Here is an 11964-nt window from a genome sequence, read left to right as displayed (position 1 = left end):
GGACGGACGTGGACGAACTGCCATGGGCAACTCCAGCGCCAAGTACGCCACTCCCCACGAGGGTGGCAGGTACACAAACCTGACCGAGAAGCAACCACCTGCGGCCCCATCCCTCGGTCGGGTTACTGTGACTGGAGGTCGGTCGACGTCATCCACTGTCCAGTACGGCAACGACGACGACGACGGAATCCTCCACCCGACGTCGTCGAAAGCGTCCGTGTCAAGCCAGTCAGACAACTTGGACAAGACAAAGCCGCATCGAAGCGCCATCACCGCGCCAGATCTACGGCGATACTCGAGTGTGAGTTCGTCCACCGCACAGTCACGCCCGGACGAGCCGTACGAAGCGCCTCCAACGTCGGCGATCCCTGAAAGTGAACTCAAGCGCATCAAACGGGCTGGTGGCGACGACGATCTCCCGGACATCGTCGACGACGGCAACGACATCGATGACGGGCACCCTCATCGAAAGGTACTGATGAGCGTCGAGGGCGCTGCATTCCATCCTTGCATGTGCTCTAGGCCGGGCAAAAGCGCGTGTCGTTCTCGGAAGATGGAAAAGACTCCAAGCTAGAAGGTATGTCGAGCTTCTTTCCTGCGACGATCGACGGCAATTCGTGGGGGCGTTGGATGTAGGCAGCGCCACGTACACGTTGCAAACGAAGAAGCCATCGCATCACATCGCGATGATCGTTCGGCCAGGCAGTGGCTTAATTGGGCTGCAGCCAGGTTCGTTGGCCATCAACGACGAGAAGTTCACTCCCACCAACGTCAACTCAAGGCAGCTTCAACCCTTGCCATCCACAAGCATAAAGTATCGGTGAAACACGTCTTGCGTTATTCAGTAGGGTGTGCCACACGTCCTCGCATGATGTTTGTCAGTGGTGGTGCTGGGATGCCGGTGGTTCGACGGCGCCATTGACGCGTGGACTCGGAGTCGTCGAGACTGTGTGAGCCGCGGCACTTTGTCGGCTGTACTGAAACAGGATCTTGGGCAACTTGGCAAGAGACGGAATGAGGACGTCGGCTTCGCGAGCGAGATCGTCTAGCGACGACGCGCCGCCGAGAATGCCTACGGACAGACCGCAGCCCGCATTCAACCCTAGGCGCATGTCTGTGCTTGTGTCGCCAACCTAATGCATCAAACTTCATGCCACATGATGGGGCTTTGGGATACCATAATTGTATTGTAGGGATCCACTTCGAGTTTGTGGCACAGAGTCCAAATCTGGGGGCGTGTGGTGAGTACAGCAAAACGCCAAGCAGACAAACACCTGCTCAGCGGCTGGCTTCGCCGGCAATTGGTCATCTCCACACGCCATGGCATCCACCAGGTGGGACACCCCAAGATGATTCATGGTCTGGACAGTGGCGGCGCGATTGTCCGCAGTGCAGATCGCAATCTTCATCCCCATTTGCTTGATCGTGAGAAAGAGACCGACAATGTCGCCGAGAGGGCGCGACGTGTCGATGGGGTCGGGAAAATGCCACACTTTGTCAAGGGCGATGTCCGCGTCCGAGGCCGACATCCCTTCTTCAACCATGATTTTGCGGGCAATTTGGTACAGTTCGCCCATGGGGGTGCAGCACAGCGCGCCTTTCGACCGAATCGCACGGCCTACCCAATCGTAACCCATCGCGTCGAAGAATTTCTCGCGCACCGGTCGTCGCGTCGTCATTTCCATTTTCCATGCAACAGACTCGACCCATCCACCCCACATGAGGTTGAAGTCGATGAGCGTGCCGTCCTTGTCAAACACAACCAGTGCTGGTGAGCACACCACTGGTGCTACGCGTCCGCCCCCTGGATCGGTACTCAACCATCGACGGCTAGATGAAGCCAGGACGCGGCGGAGAAGCATTCACGTTCGGGGTCCAATGTGGGCGCAAAACGACGATTGCGACGGTTGAAGAGAGTGAGACCCGCCGGATAAAATGGATTCACTTGAGGTGTCTTCCGGATAATGCAAAGATCGCATGCGCTGGCCAAGTGGGTCAGCGATGGACCACCGCGTCGAGAAAGGTTGCATGCCGTCGCCAGAGCTTTTCGACTCGCCGCACGGGTCAAAGGAGTTAGTTCTCGAAGAAGAGCAAGCGCCGAGCGGTGTGAAAGCGGTAGTCACTTCGAATATTGAGATATCGGATGGGAAGAAGGGCCTCCACGAACTCCTCGAGCGAAACCGTTTGTGGGCCGCGTCGATCGTTGACACATCGCCCTACTTCTTCTACAAGCTATCCAAGCAGCAATCCCCTGAGATCCTATGGATCGGTACGTCGTGGTCACAATCGCATGGTTGATGAATCGCATCAGGATGCTCCGACTCACGTGTTCCTCCCAACCAAATCCTCAACCTGAAGCCGGGTGAAGTCTTCGTCCATGCCAACTTCGCGAATGAAGTCGGTAAGTTGTGTAGTTCCATCGGCGATCATGCTCACGGCGATCTAAATCTAGTGCACAGCGACATGAACTGCCTCTCCGTCATCGAGTATGCCGTCGTGCATTTGAAAGTCAAACACATCGTTGTGTGTACGCAATCCGATCTGCGCACGCGGGGACCAAAGTCTCTCATGTATCCATGCGCTAGGCGGTCACTACGGATGCTCGGGAGTCAAAGCGGCGCTCAGCCATCAAGAATTTGGGATTGTCGACAACTGGATCCGCAACATCAAGGACTTGTACATTGAGCAGCGCAAGAAATTTGGGGGTAGAAGTTCATTCGCGACACAAGCTAGGAATGACGGTGGATGGTGTAGATCTCGGGAAAGAGGAAGCCCTAAACGTGCTGACGGAAGCGAATGTTGCCAAATCTGTCTACAACGTAATGGACTCATGTCGACCAGACACTGACAATGATCTGTATGTCGATCCGTCGTAGGTGTGCCACACTCGGATTGTCCAGAACGCTTGGAAGCGAGGACACAAGGTGAGCGTTCACGGATGGTGCTACAGCATCGACGACGGCCTTATACGCGATCTCAACATCTGCGTCAACGACGAAACCCAAGTCGAGCCAATTTACCGCCGCATGATGCAAAAGCGGACATCCGTGATGGGCTTTGACGATGTGGCTGCATCGAAGGCGGCGGAGATGCTTTTCTCGCAGTCACACGGCAGTTCAACCGCCACGTAGCCGACTGCCTCGTTAAGCATGTACACCCTCATACCGTCATATGGATCGTTTTCTGTGTGCGGTGGATTTTGTTGGTCGCAATTGATTGGACATAATAAAGTCTATTTTCGCGATGTGGAGCAATCTAATTGGTTAAAATGATGATATTCCCACCCCACCTCATTTTCCAGCGCTCCCCCAGTGACCGACGACATTTGACCCCAGCATTCTTGTCCGTGCACGATGGTACGAGGGTGGACCCATCGTGCTGCAGAGATTCATGTGTGTGCCGCGTTGGCGTAGGTTGTCTTGTCTGCTGCGCTCCTCTCGAAGAACGGCAAAGGTACGGTCGTCAAGATATCACCACTTTGATTCATCCGCAAGGCTTGACCGTCCCATCTTGGATCGTTGTGTAGTCATGGTGGCGCGCCAGTTCGTTGAAGTGTCACGAATTCGCCTAGAGGTAAGCTTCGATATGAACTGGAATACGAGGCGCCACGTTGACGAGAACTTTAGGGCCTCTTGACGGCGTTTCCCAAGCTCTTGGCGAGCGAGACCCGCCAACACACGTTCATCGACACGGAGAGCGTGCGTTACGTATACCAACCGATCGAATCGTTCTTTCTCTTGCTCATCACGAACAAGACGAGCAACATTGTGGAAGACTTGCACACGATGCAGTTGATGGCAAAATTGGTCCCAGACATCTGCGGGCCCTTGACCGAGGCGCACATTCGGGAAAAGCAATTTGACCTTGTGTTCGGGTTTGACGAGCTCTTGACGGCGGGAGGGCACGCCGAGCAGATCAACTTGCAGCAAATTCGAACCAACCTGGAGATGGAATCGCACGAAGAAAAGCTCCATCTCATGATCCAAAAGACAAAGCTCGAAAACGCAACCGCCGATCGCAAGCGCCAGGAAGCGCGCATCAAAGAGGAGCAGCGCGAAAAGGCGCGGCAAGAGCGCGCCGCGGGCATTACGTCCAAGGCCTCTGGCTATACTGGTTTTGGCAGTGGCTTTGCGTCCCCCACGGCGTCTTCGTACTCGTCACAGTCGTCTTTCGGGTCGTCCGCGCCAAAGGAGTACACCCCCGAGCCTGTCAAGTCATCGTCTTCGCTCGCCACGTCAAAGGCGTCTTCTGGTCGGCATGGCCCATGCGAAGCTTTGTTCAACCCGTCGTGTGTAGGCATGAAGCTCGGTGGCGGCAGCAAGAAGGGCAGCAGTTTCCTGGACGCAATGGCTGCCGAAGACGACCTCAAGGACATTCCGCCGGTTGTGTCGGCTGCAGCGAGTATCGCCGCGCCGTCCGAGACAAAATTGCCCGAAGTAGCTGTGAGCTCGGACCCAGTGTCGCTCGCGATCGAAGAAAAGGTGTCGGTGCAACTTAACCGCGACGGTGCCGTCGAACAACTTGAAGTGAAGGGCAGTTTGTTTGTCGCTGGCAACGACCCAGAGAGTTCAGCGTGCCGGCTGCATCTGCAACACTCCACCGCGAACGGGGTGAACTTTCAAGTGAGACTCGACAGGCTTGTTTCTTCTGGTGGCTTACCGAGTTTGACGTAGACGCATCCAAAGGTGGACAAGAAGCTGTTTGAAGCGCAGTCGATCCTGGCGTTGAAGGACGACACGAAGCCGTTCCCAGCTTCTCGCGTTGCCGTCTTGAGATGGGCGATCAAGACCCAGGACGAGTCATTCCTTCCGCTCAACATCACATGCTGGCCCGAGGAAGAGGCGAACGGCAAGGTATACGACGTGTCGGTCGTTGTTGTGTACTGGATTGACGGGATGGGTGCAGATGACCGTCAGCTTGGAGTACTCGATGGACCGCGACATGGTCCTCGAGAACGTTGTGATTCAAGTCCCGACAGGGGTAGTGGACCCGCCGCACATTTCGCAAATCGATGGCGAATACCGCCACAACCCGACGGACAATGTGGTGCTCTGGCGCATTCCGTCCATCTCGTCGTCGTAAGAAGTGGATGGCGCCATGGCACGTTCTCATGCCGTGGCGATGTCGTGATTGTGTTTTAGGAACAGCACAGGGTCGCTCGAGTTTACCATCCGCGGCCAAAACTTGGATGCGTACTTCCCGATTCAAGTGTCGTTCTACTCGCGCACGACGTACTGCGACCTGGCCGTGCAGCACGTGCTCAAGACGGCCGATCAAAGCCCTGTCCAGTACGGATTTGATCAGCTCCTGTCGACAGAGTCCTACGTCGTGCAGTAGATGCTTGTGCAGTAGTCGCAATAATCCATCCACGCTCTATATTGTGCATACTTGGTTTAATCTAGACTTGACTGCTACGACTTGGGGAACTTGGCAGGGTCCATGAGGCGCAGCATCTCGGTGGCCTCGCCGCGCATACAGCGCTCCACCATTCGCTTGATAAACTGGCATTGCAGCTCGTGGTCGCCCTTCCAGTGCTTGACGCAATTTGCCCACGACTCCGTCACGTCCGGACACAGCGCACGTCCCGAGCACAGTACGACTTGCAGATAGTCCTTCTGTCGAGTTTCCGACGTTTGATTTGCTTTGTAGTGCGCAATCGCGTCGTCGCATCGCCGCCACTTGTCATATCTCGACTCGATGGATGAGTCGACGTACGAAGCAATCGAGGGGGTGGTGCGGCGAAGCGGAGTATCGTCCAAGCGACCTTGTCTCAGCGCTTCACCCAGTTCTACATGGCACGCATGGAGATCAGATGCATTTCGCCAATGCGGCGTGACGCACCAAGAACAGAGCTGCAGTCTGGCATGTCCATGTTGCAGAATGCGGACAGAGCAAATAATGCAATGCGACAGGCATGCCAACTGAAGCCAAGCGCTTTTTCACAATATTTTAGTAAAAAATTCATAGAAAATGGAAGGTCGATTCACGAAAATATTGCGTCGTACACGTAAACCAAGAGGTTGTTCAGTGTATTTTGCGATTAATCAAAATTATTCACCAATTTTCAGAGAATTTTGTTTCCAAGGGGCGAAATTTAATCAATCTTGAACACCGTTGCAAAAATTCTTCAACGGTTGTTCCCACCTCTTCGAGGGGCGATGGCCGTCCACCTCCAACCGAAGCGCCCAAGAGCTCGCCTTCTCGGCGATCCTTACAGTGAGTTCACACCAGTCAGAGTAGCTGCTGCATCATGAACCAGTGAACCGTATTCGTTTGGACGCGCTTGACGTCACGCTCTACGCTAAGCTCCTACGAAAAATCCCTTCAACTACTCCAGTCCAACTTGTGGGCGCGAACAGCCGACGGATCAACGTGTAGCGCTCGCGAGAGTCAACGCTAGTGGAATAACTACATATTTCCATCTCAGGCAATCCCTGAAAGGCCTTTGTGTGGGAAGGGTATAGTGCTATAGTTTGTGACTCAGTGACTTCCACCCACACGTCAAGTTCAGACATGCCCACAGCGAGTGAGAGCAGTGTCGAGGTGCGTTGCACGGATCGACAAAGCCCACGAAAAGCTGGCCATTACGAATGGCTTACGATCTCAGAAGCGGCGTCTCCGTGGCGCTCGGACACCAAGATCAACACGAAGCCGCAACCAACGCGCATTCCCAACGTTTCCATATGCTGCAGCACGATGGACATATTCGGATAAGACATGGAATATCCGGATGTGTCAGAGTATGTGCAGTGCAGTCAAACACTAGCGCAGCTCGTGCTGCGTCGGAGGAACGCGCCATGGACAGCACATTCGACTTGGAGAGCTTCCTGGATGAGCATGAGACGCAGAAACTGGTTGAATTCACCTTGAGCAGCCCCGACATCTCCGCGAAGAGCAATCGAGTGGATGCAGACAAGGACAAAACCGTGAAGAAGGCGAGTGTGTACTACCGCGAACGGCGCAAGGTAGCAATGCATCCGTTGATGTCATGCTCACTGGACTACAGAACGAAGTTGATTATTTGATATCACGGAAACGAGCACTCGAAGTGGAACTCATGCAGTTGCACGAACGCAAAGTGAGCCAAGAAGCGGAGGCAAAACGCCGGAAGCGCGAAGCCAAGGCCCAAGAAACCCTCCTCCGCGATGCCGAGGACCAGAACTCGGTGCTGCGCGACAAACTCCTGTCCCAGATGGAAACTCTAAAGTTGCTCGAGTCTTTCTTCATGAGCCAGTCCGCTCTTTGCGTGCGTCACTTCAACCGACGACTCGATAACGATTGTGACCCAAGTCTTTGGTTCCTAGGTATTTGCCCGGAAGCAACCGACAAACCCTCTCTTCTTCCTCCCGAACGACCCGATTGCCCGCGAACGGCGCTTCCGGGACTCGATTGCCACGGCCTTGAGCGAGGTCGACAGCATCATGGTGGCCAAGCACCTGTCGCCCCCGATCATGCCACTCCCGCACACCGAAACATTCGTGCGGTTCCAGCCCCAAGTCACACACCATTCCAAGATCGAGATTGAAGTGATCCGTGTCTTTGAGTTTCCTTCGTTCAGCGTTGGCGCAGTCGCGACGGCTATATGGCAGCTCATCCACTACCAGCTGAGCCTGCTCATGCACCACGACCCAACAGCGCGATGTGAGGTAAAGAGCATGCACAGGTCGACCCTGCATGTACTCATCGCCATGGCGGGTGCAGGTGCTTGAAGAAATCGATCCCAACACATTGTATACGCGGTACCAGTGCCAGTTTGCGCAGGGCCAGCCCCTCGTCGAATCGTACTCCGTGTGCCACCGCGCCATCTCGCAAGACTCGGTCACGATCGTCTATCGGTGCTTCTTGGACGACGAGCGGTACCCTGCAGGCGACAACTTTACGCGCCACGACGAAAACGGATACCTCGTCGTGTATGCAAACCCGACGACGCAGGTTACGTCGGCCAAGATGGTTTCGTTCCTCCGCCCGCTCGCCAACGCCGCCAACGCTCCCGTTGGCCTCGTCACGGAGGAATTCATGAGCTACCTCCACGACTCGTCCGAAGTCGGGTTGCGAATATTGCACGACAATCTGCTCAACCCCACTGACGATGGCAACTCCACATGACATGCTTGCTTCTGCCGTGTCTGTCCCTACGCGGCCAAGTGTAAGTTAAATCATGTGCGGTCGAATTCACCCAGTCCTCCATCTCCCCCATGCGGCCCATTGAAAAGTCGATGACGAAGGAATCTTGCGGATATTGCAATGCTCCTCGGGCCCACGTCCAACGTGGTGTGGTGGCTGCGATGCAGGTTGGCGCAGACAGGAAGAGTTCACCTTGCGGCTCATCGTGGAGTGGAGAAGGGGATCCTGCACATGTCCAGGTATCTGGGTGGGTTAGTCGACGACGACGGAGGGCGGAGGAATCTGTGCTCAACATATCAGCATGGGGATTCCTGTTTATACGAAGTTAGGAAATCCACCCGGTCAACTCGGCAAGGAAGTCGAAGAATCCTTTGGACGGCGCGGTTGGCGGCGGCGACGGCGGCGGCGGGTTTGGCCGACCGTTCACCTTTCTCGAGAGCGCGTCCTGGGACGCACGTTGCAACGTGTCTTCATCGGCCGGAGTCAACTTGACATTCCCATACAGCTTGACGACAGACTCCATGTCGACTGGACTCAGCTTCATGCGCTGCCCCAGCACTTGGGACGCCTTTTCATCACATGCGGCGCGTGTCGGGATCACGCACTGGTCTTGTTCTGGCGACTGCGACACATCGCAGTACTTGATCGAGGCTACCACGGACAAATGGGATTCAAACGTCGTGAGGAGAGGTCGTGGTCGATAGGCGGAGGGGTACCGTCTTTCGGGATGCACAGCCCCGCCGTCGATCCGTAGTGCATGATCGAAGCAACGTCGTACGTGAGCTTGGTAGCGGGCAAGAGCACTTGGTAATTATTCCGGGACACCTTGAGTTCCCCGGGAATGACGATGACTTTGCGGTCGGGGTGCGAGTGCTCGTGGTAGAGTCCGATCGTGTGGCCAACCTCGTGGACAACGCGCCCAGTGCCGGTGAGATCGTCAAAGCACGCAGCGTTCAGGTTGAATGCTTGCGCCCCAGTGTTCTGGTACCCGACGGCAGAGTAGCACCCTTCGTCCCAGTTGTTAATGTTGGCATAGTTTTTGCAGCCGCCGCAGATGGGCTGGCCGCCAACCGTGACATTGTCCGAGCACCCAGCAATGTCGAGAAAGCGGATCTTGGTCTCGTCCTTCACCAGAGCCATCGCGTTTTCGATCTGAGCGAGCTGCGCCGCTGTAAAGTTGGCCGCGATCGTGTAGCACACGACCCCCTGGGGCCACGTTTGCACCTGCGGGGACTCCACGACGAGACCTGGCACACGAGTTAGCCATCGAAGCCAGCCCAACTCAAGTACCTAGACGGCGACGAGGCGCAACCCTCGTGCAGTTGAGGTCGGCTAGCGCTGGTGTGTCTGCAATTCCGAGTTCTTCATGGCATACCAGTTTGCCATCGAGACACACGGCGTACAAGCTGCCCTTGTGTCCTTTGGTCCCGGCAATCTGTGTCGTCTGCCGATTTCGAAGCTTCTGGCCTTCGAACTCACAGGACAGGGACCAGTCGACGCCAGGTGCTGGGTGTTTTCGGTGGTGTTTGGGATGGGAAGGTGGAGGTGTTGTCGACTTGGAGTGGTGGCGATGGCTACGCAGCGACCGACTGAGGTCAACGTGGGGATGGCCAATGCCGCTGCCACTGACTGGAGTAAGTTGGTGCCATGATACAGCCGCCACGGCGGCCATGACACCCACTGTTCGCACCATGTCAAATGCGCCCTCGCTGGGCAATGTGGGCTCTGTGTCGTTGATTGTCGTGGCAATTCACCAATCGCAAGCGAGCCCTACAAGTCGTGTGGCGTCCACATTTCGCAACAATATCGTCAAGGCTTGTCACCTCGTGCTGGGAAACTTTAGTGTCCATTGCAATAGCACCTAGCGCCGTTCCCATTGTCTCGACCACAGCGCAAACGGTTCGCGTAGCCCTCAGGTGCGAGATGGAGCGACCTCGCCTGCACTTTATTTCGCACTACAACACATGTAACACGATCGTGCTATCGTCTCGTCAGGTGCTGTCCGTGCGATGGCGAACGTGATAACGTTAGGCGCGATCAGTTTGCCGCGGCTCTGTTCATGGCTCGCGTCACTCCGCACTTCCATCTCCCCCATCAACGAGCGAGCGCACCTCGTGCCTCGCATCCCCATAGGTGACACCGGATCCGCTCGTTGCGATTGGCTAAAAACCACGGTTGTCGGATTCGTCGAATTGTCGGGAAAAAATTATTTGCCATTTACTTGCCAACTGTATGTGCTTTTTTTCATGCTCGGGAATGCTCGGATTCACACAAACGAACTACCGGCGATTGACGACACAAAGACGGACATGGACCGCGACCATTTCAAGTTTGGCGATGAAGGTGCTGGCGGGTGTCGCGTTGGTGGCTGCGTCCGTGAGTGCGTACCATCCTCATAAGGGTAGTTGCATCACGCATGAGATCGGCGCGATCCAGGCGGGTACGTACATGCCCAACAACCACGTCCTCACGGCGTGGGGCATCGTCGGCGCGCCCGGGCACATCTACGCCCGGTGCGACAATGGTGTGCTGACATGCCACGAAGACAACGGAATTGCCGACGCGATGGAGATGCCGACAGTGAACTGCCACAAGGCGAACGCGAACCGCAAGTTGGGCGTGATGATCGACCCGGAGAAGATTCGACTATGGCCCAACCACACGTTGTGCTACCAGTACGACTCGAAGTTTACACCGGACAAGAAGAAGTTGATGCAAGATGGGTGGGAACACCTCAAGCTCACTGGGCTGACATTCCTCTCAGTCCAGCAGTGCAAAGCCCACCCGAACAAAGCCAACCTGTGCGGCAACTGCAAAAACTATATTTCGATCAAGAATGACAAGCCTGGGTGCTTCGCTGCAGTCGGCTACCAAGCGAAGGGCGGGCAAAACTTCAACGTGCAGGACGAGTGCTTCGCCCCTGGCTACGGCCGCTTCGTCCACGAGGTATTCCACAGCCTAGGCGTATACCACGAGCACGTGCACCCGCGTCGCAACATCATCATCCTTCCGTCCGAGCTCAAGGTTGCGCGCAACAACTACATGATGAAGGTCGACTCGGTCCACACCAAGTACGACGTTGGCTCTATCATGCACTACTCGCAAGCGGCCGGCGTGTGCATCCCTCAAGCAAAGTACAACGACGTCAAGTTCTGTGACATTGTGGAGAGCGAAGCCCAGGGGTGCGTGGAGCCGCTCCCCAAGCACTGCGACAAGGAGGCGTCGAGTGTACTCGGCCAGCGCAAGGGAATGAGCGCGGAAGACGTCGCAACAGTCAAAGCCATGTATGGATGCACCCAGACGGGCAAGGAAGCCACGATTTGGGAATTGCAAAACGAGCAGAGGGCTCGAGCTGCTGCATTGAAAAAGAAGAAAGACGATGACGATGATGATGATGACGATGACGACGATGACGATGATGACGATGATGACGATGACGATGATGACGACGATGATGAAAACTAATCTAAGCGGAGGGTATTTTAATTCACGAGTCGTGGCTGTCGGTTTGTCGTTGAGGGTAGATCGCATGCCTGGACGGCGCACTCGATGCTGACGACGCGGATGAAGCCGAGTGTAACTTCGATGACAAAGTTGGCGAGTCCGTCGGCATCTCCGTCCATGCAGTCATGAGCTGCCTACCTCAATCGTCGTAGAATGCCAACTTCGACCACCAAACCAACCGTCATTTCCACCACAACCGTCCGTCACAAGCTCCATTTGTAAAATTAATATTTAAATTGCATCATCGTCATCATCGTCATCATCGTCATCATCATCGTCGTCATCGTCGTCATCATCGTCATCGTCATCATCATCGTCATCATCATCGTCGTCATC

The 11964-nt window shown here is 55.4% G+C and overlaps 9 protein-coding genes across 10 annotated transcripts in view; 5 read left to right on the top strand and 4 right to left on the bottom strand.

Moving 5' to 3' along the window:
* Positions 1–22: 22 nt before the first annotated feature.
* Positions 23–824, top strand: H310_01903 (hypothetical protein; the record flags this gene model as incomplete). The annotated part of the gene is made up of 3 exons (XM_008865239.1): positions 23–472; positions 523–577; positions 637–824. 3 exons carry the CDS (start codon positions 23–25, stop codon positions 822–824), a joined length of 693 nt encoding a protein of 230 aa, XP_008863461.1.
* On the bottom strand, positions 816–1887 carry H310_01902. Of its 2 annotated transcripts, XM_008865238.1 has the most exons (4): positions 1662–1887; positions 1275–1618; positions 1178–1228; positions 816–1133 (listed from the first exon to the last, which is right to left on the bottom strand). In XM_008865238.1, the coding sequence occupies exons 1-4, from the start codon at positions 1708–1710 to the stop codon at positions 879–881; spliced, it is 699 nt and encodes a 232-aa protein (XP_008863460.1). In that variant the 5' UTR covers positions 1711–1887; the 3' UTR covers positions 816–878. The 2 variants fall into 2 exon arrangements, with proteins under 2 accessions (XP_008863460.1, XP_008863459.1); XM_008865237.1 differs by having other exon boundaries at positions 1275–1887.
* Positions 1888–1958: 71 nt separating this feature from the next.
* On the top strand, positions 1959–3251 carry H310_01901 (hypothetical protein). The gene is made up of 6 exons (XM_008865236.1): positions 1959–2269; positions 2312–2401; positions 2453–2527; positions 2586–2705; positions 2755–2819; positions 2877–3251. Exons 1-6 carry the CDS (start codon positions 1978–1980, stop codon positions 3129–3131), a joined length of 897 nt encoding a protein of 298 aa, XP_008863458.1. The 5' UTR covers positions 1959–1977; the 3' UTR covers positions 3132–3251.
* A 52-nt stretch (positions 3252–3303) lies between these two features.
* H310_01900 (hypothetical protein) lies at positions 3304–5387 on the top strand. Its single transcript, XM_008865235.1, has 8 exons — positions 3304–3356; positions 3414–3453; positions 3527–3573; positions 3627–4251; positions 4297–4622; positions 4674–4853; positions 4906–5078; positions 5142–5387. The coding sequence occupies exons 1-8, from the start codon at positions 3354–3356 to the stop codon at positions 5335–5337; spliced, it is 1590 nt and encodes a 529-aa protein (XP_008863457.1). The 5' UTR covers positions 3304–3353; the 3' UTR covers positions 5338–5387.
* Positions 5352–5891, bottom strand: H310_01899 (hypothetical protein). Its single transcript, XM_008865234.1, has 2 exons — positions 5842–5891; positions 5352–5788 (listed from the first exon to the last, which is right to left on the bottom strand). The coding sequence occupies exons 1-2, from the start codon at positions 5870–5872 to the stop codon at positions 5412–5414; spliced, it is 408 nt and encodes a 135-aa protein (XP_008863456.1). The 5' UTR covers positions 5873–5891; the 3' UTR covers positions 5352–5411.
* An 874-nt stretch (positions 5892–6765) lies between these two features.
* On the top strand, positions 6766–8230 carry H310_01898 (hypothetical protein). The gene is made up of 4 exons (XM_008865233.1): positions 6766–6965; positions 7007–7246; positions 7305–7646; positions 7702–8230. The coding sequence occupies exons 1-4, from the start codon at positions 6798–6800 to the stop codon at positions 8104–8106; spliced, it is 1155 nt and encodes a 384-aa protein (XP_008863455.1). The 5' UTR covers positions 6766–6797; the 3' UTR covers positions 8107–8230.
* Positions 8231–8418: 188 nt separating this feature from the next.
* H310_01897 (hypothetical protein) lies at positions 8419–9945 on the bottom strand. Its single transcript, XM_008865232.1, has 3 exons — positions 9415–9945; positions 8841–9371; positions 8419–8775 (listed from the first exon to the last, which is right to left on the bottom strand). Exons 1-3 carry the CDS (start codon positions 9815–9817, stop codon positions 8450–8452), a joined length of 1260 nt encoding a protein of 419 aa, XP_008863454.1. The 5' UTR covers positions 9818–9945; the 3' UTR covers positions 8419–8449.
* A 462-nt stretch (positions 9946–10407) lies between these two features.
* Positions 10408–11589, top strand: H310_01896 (hypothetical protein; the record flags this gene model as incomplete). The annotated part of the gene is made up of 1 exon (XM_008865231.1): positions 10408–11589. The coding sequence occupies exon 1, from the start codon at positions 10462–10464 to the stop codon at positions 11587–11589; it is 1128 nt and encodes a 375-aa protein (XP_008863453.1). The 5' UTR covers positions 10408–10461.
* A 22-nt stretch (positions 11590–11611) lies between these two features.
* Positions 11612–11964, bottom strand: part of H310_01895 (hypothetical protein) — a gene marked incomplete at its 3' end in the record, with an annotated part of 2055 nt that continues 1702 nt past the window's right edge. The window contains exon 2 of the mRNA XM_008865230.1: positions 11612–11762. Coding sequence (XP_008863452.1) covers positions 11612–11762 — 151 coding nt within the window. The remainder of the gene's footprint in view (positions 11763–11964) is intronic.

This window comes from Aphanomyces invadans, assembly GCF_000520115.1.
Source record: "Aphanomyces invadans strain NJM9701 unplaced genomic scaffold supercont1.3, whole genome shotgun sequence".
NCBI lineage: Eukaryota > Oomycota > Saprolegniomycetes > Saprolegniales > Verrucalvaceae > Aphanomyces > Aphanomyces invadans.
This window is presented reverse-complemented; position numbering and strand designations above follow the sequence as displayed.

What these genes read in the sequence shown, in the direction of transcription:
- H310_01902 (XM_008865237.1), bottom strand. Translation starts at nt 1,862, where the DNA reads ATGCTTCTCCGCCGCGTCCTGGCTTCATCTAGCCGTCGATGGTTGAGT. An exon ending in CGAAGCCAGCCGCTGAGCAG is followed by an intron (nt 1,229 to 1,274) that starts GTGTTTGTCTGC and finishes ACACGCCCCCAG; the next exon opens with ATTTGGACTCTGTGCCACAA. An exon ending in ATCCCTACAATACAATTATG is followed by an intron (nt 1,134 to 1,177) that starts GTATCCCAAAGC and finishes TTGATGCATTAG; the next exon opens with GTTGGCGACACAAGCACAGA.
- H310_01901 (XM_008865236.1), top strand. Translation starts at nt 1,978, where the DNA reads ATGCGCTGGCCAAGTGGGTCAGCGATGGACCACCGCGTCGAGAAAGGT. An exon ending in CAACTTCGCGAATGAAGTCG is followed by an intron (nt 2,402 to 2,452) that starts GTAAGTTGTGTA and finishes ATCTAAATCTAG; the next exon opens with TGCACAGCGACATGAACTGC. An exon ending in AGTCAAACACATCGTTGTGT is followed by an intron (nt 2,528 to 2,585) that starts GTACGCAATCCG and finishes TCCATGCGCTAG; the next exon opens with GCGGTCACTACGGATGCTCG.
- H310_01900 (XM_008865235.1), top strand. An exon ending in CCTCTCGAAGAACGGCAAAG is followed by an intron (nt 3,454 to 3,526) that starts GTACGGTCGTCA and finishes ATCGTTGTGTAG; the next exon opens with TCATGGTGGCGCGCCAGTTC. An exon ending in TGTCACGAATTCGCCTAGAG is followed by an intron (nt 3,574 to 3,626) that starts GTAAGCTTCGAT and finishes CGAGAACTTTAG; the next exon opens with GGCCTCTTGACGGCGTTTCC.
- H310_01899 (XM_008865234.1), bottom strand. Translation starts at nt 5,872, where the DNA reads ATGGACATGCCAGACTGCAGCTCTGTTCTTG. An exon ending in AGACTGCAGCTCTGTTCTTG is followed by an intron (nt 5,789 to 5,841) that starts GTGCGTCACGCC and finishes CGTGCCATGTAG; the next exon opens with AACTGGGTGAAGCGCTGAGA.
- H310_01898 (XM_008865233.1), top strand. Translation starts at nt 6,798, where the DNA reads ATGGACAGCACATTCGACTTGGAGAGCTTCCTGGATGAGCATGAGACG. An exon ending in ACTACCGCGAACGGCGCAAG is followed by an intron (nt 6,966 to 7,006) that starts GTAGCAATGCAT and finishes ACTGGACTACAG; the next exon opens with AACGAAGTTGATTATTTGAT. An exon ending in TGAGCCAGTCCGCTCTTTGC is followed by an intron (nt 7,247 to 7,304) that starts GTGCGTCACTTC and finishes TTTGGTTCCTAG; the next exon opens with GTATTTGCCCGGAAGCAACC.
- H310_01897 (XM_008865232.1), bottom strand. Translation starts at nt 9,817, where the DNA reads ATGGTGCGAACAGTGGGTGTCATGGCCGCCGTGGCGGCTGTATCATGG. An exon ending in TGCGCCTCGTCGCCGTCTAG is followed by an intron (nt 9,372 to 9,414) that starts GTACTTGAGTTG and finishes CTCGTGTGCCAG; the next exon opens with GTCTCGTCGTGGAGTCCCCG. An exon ending in GCTGTGCATCCCGAAAGACG is followed by an intron (nt 8,776 to 8,840) that starts GTACCCCTCCGC and finishes TGTCCGTGGTAG; the next exon opens with CCTCGATCAAGTACTGCGAT.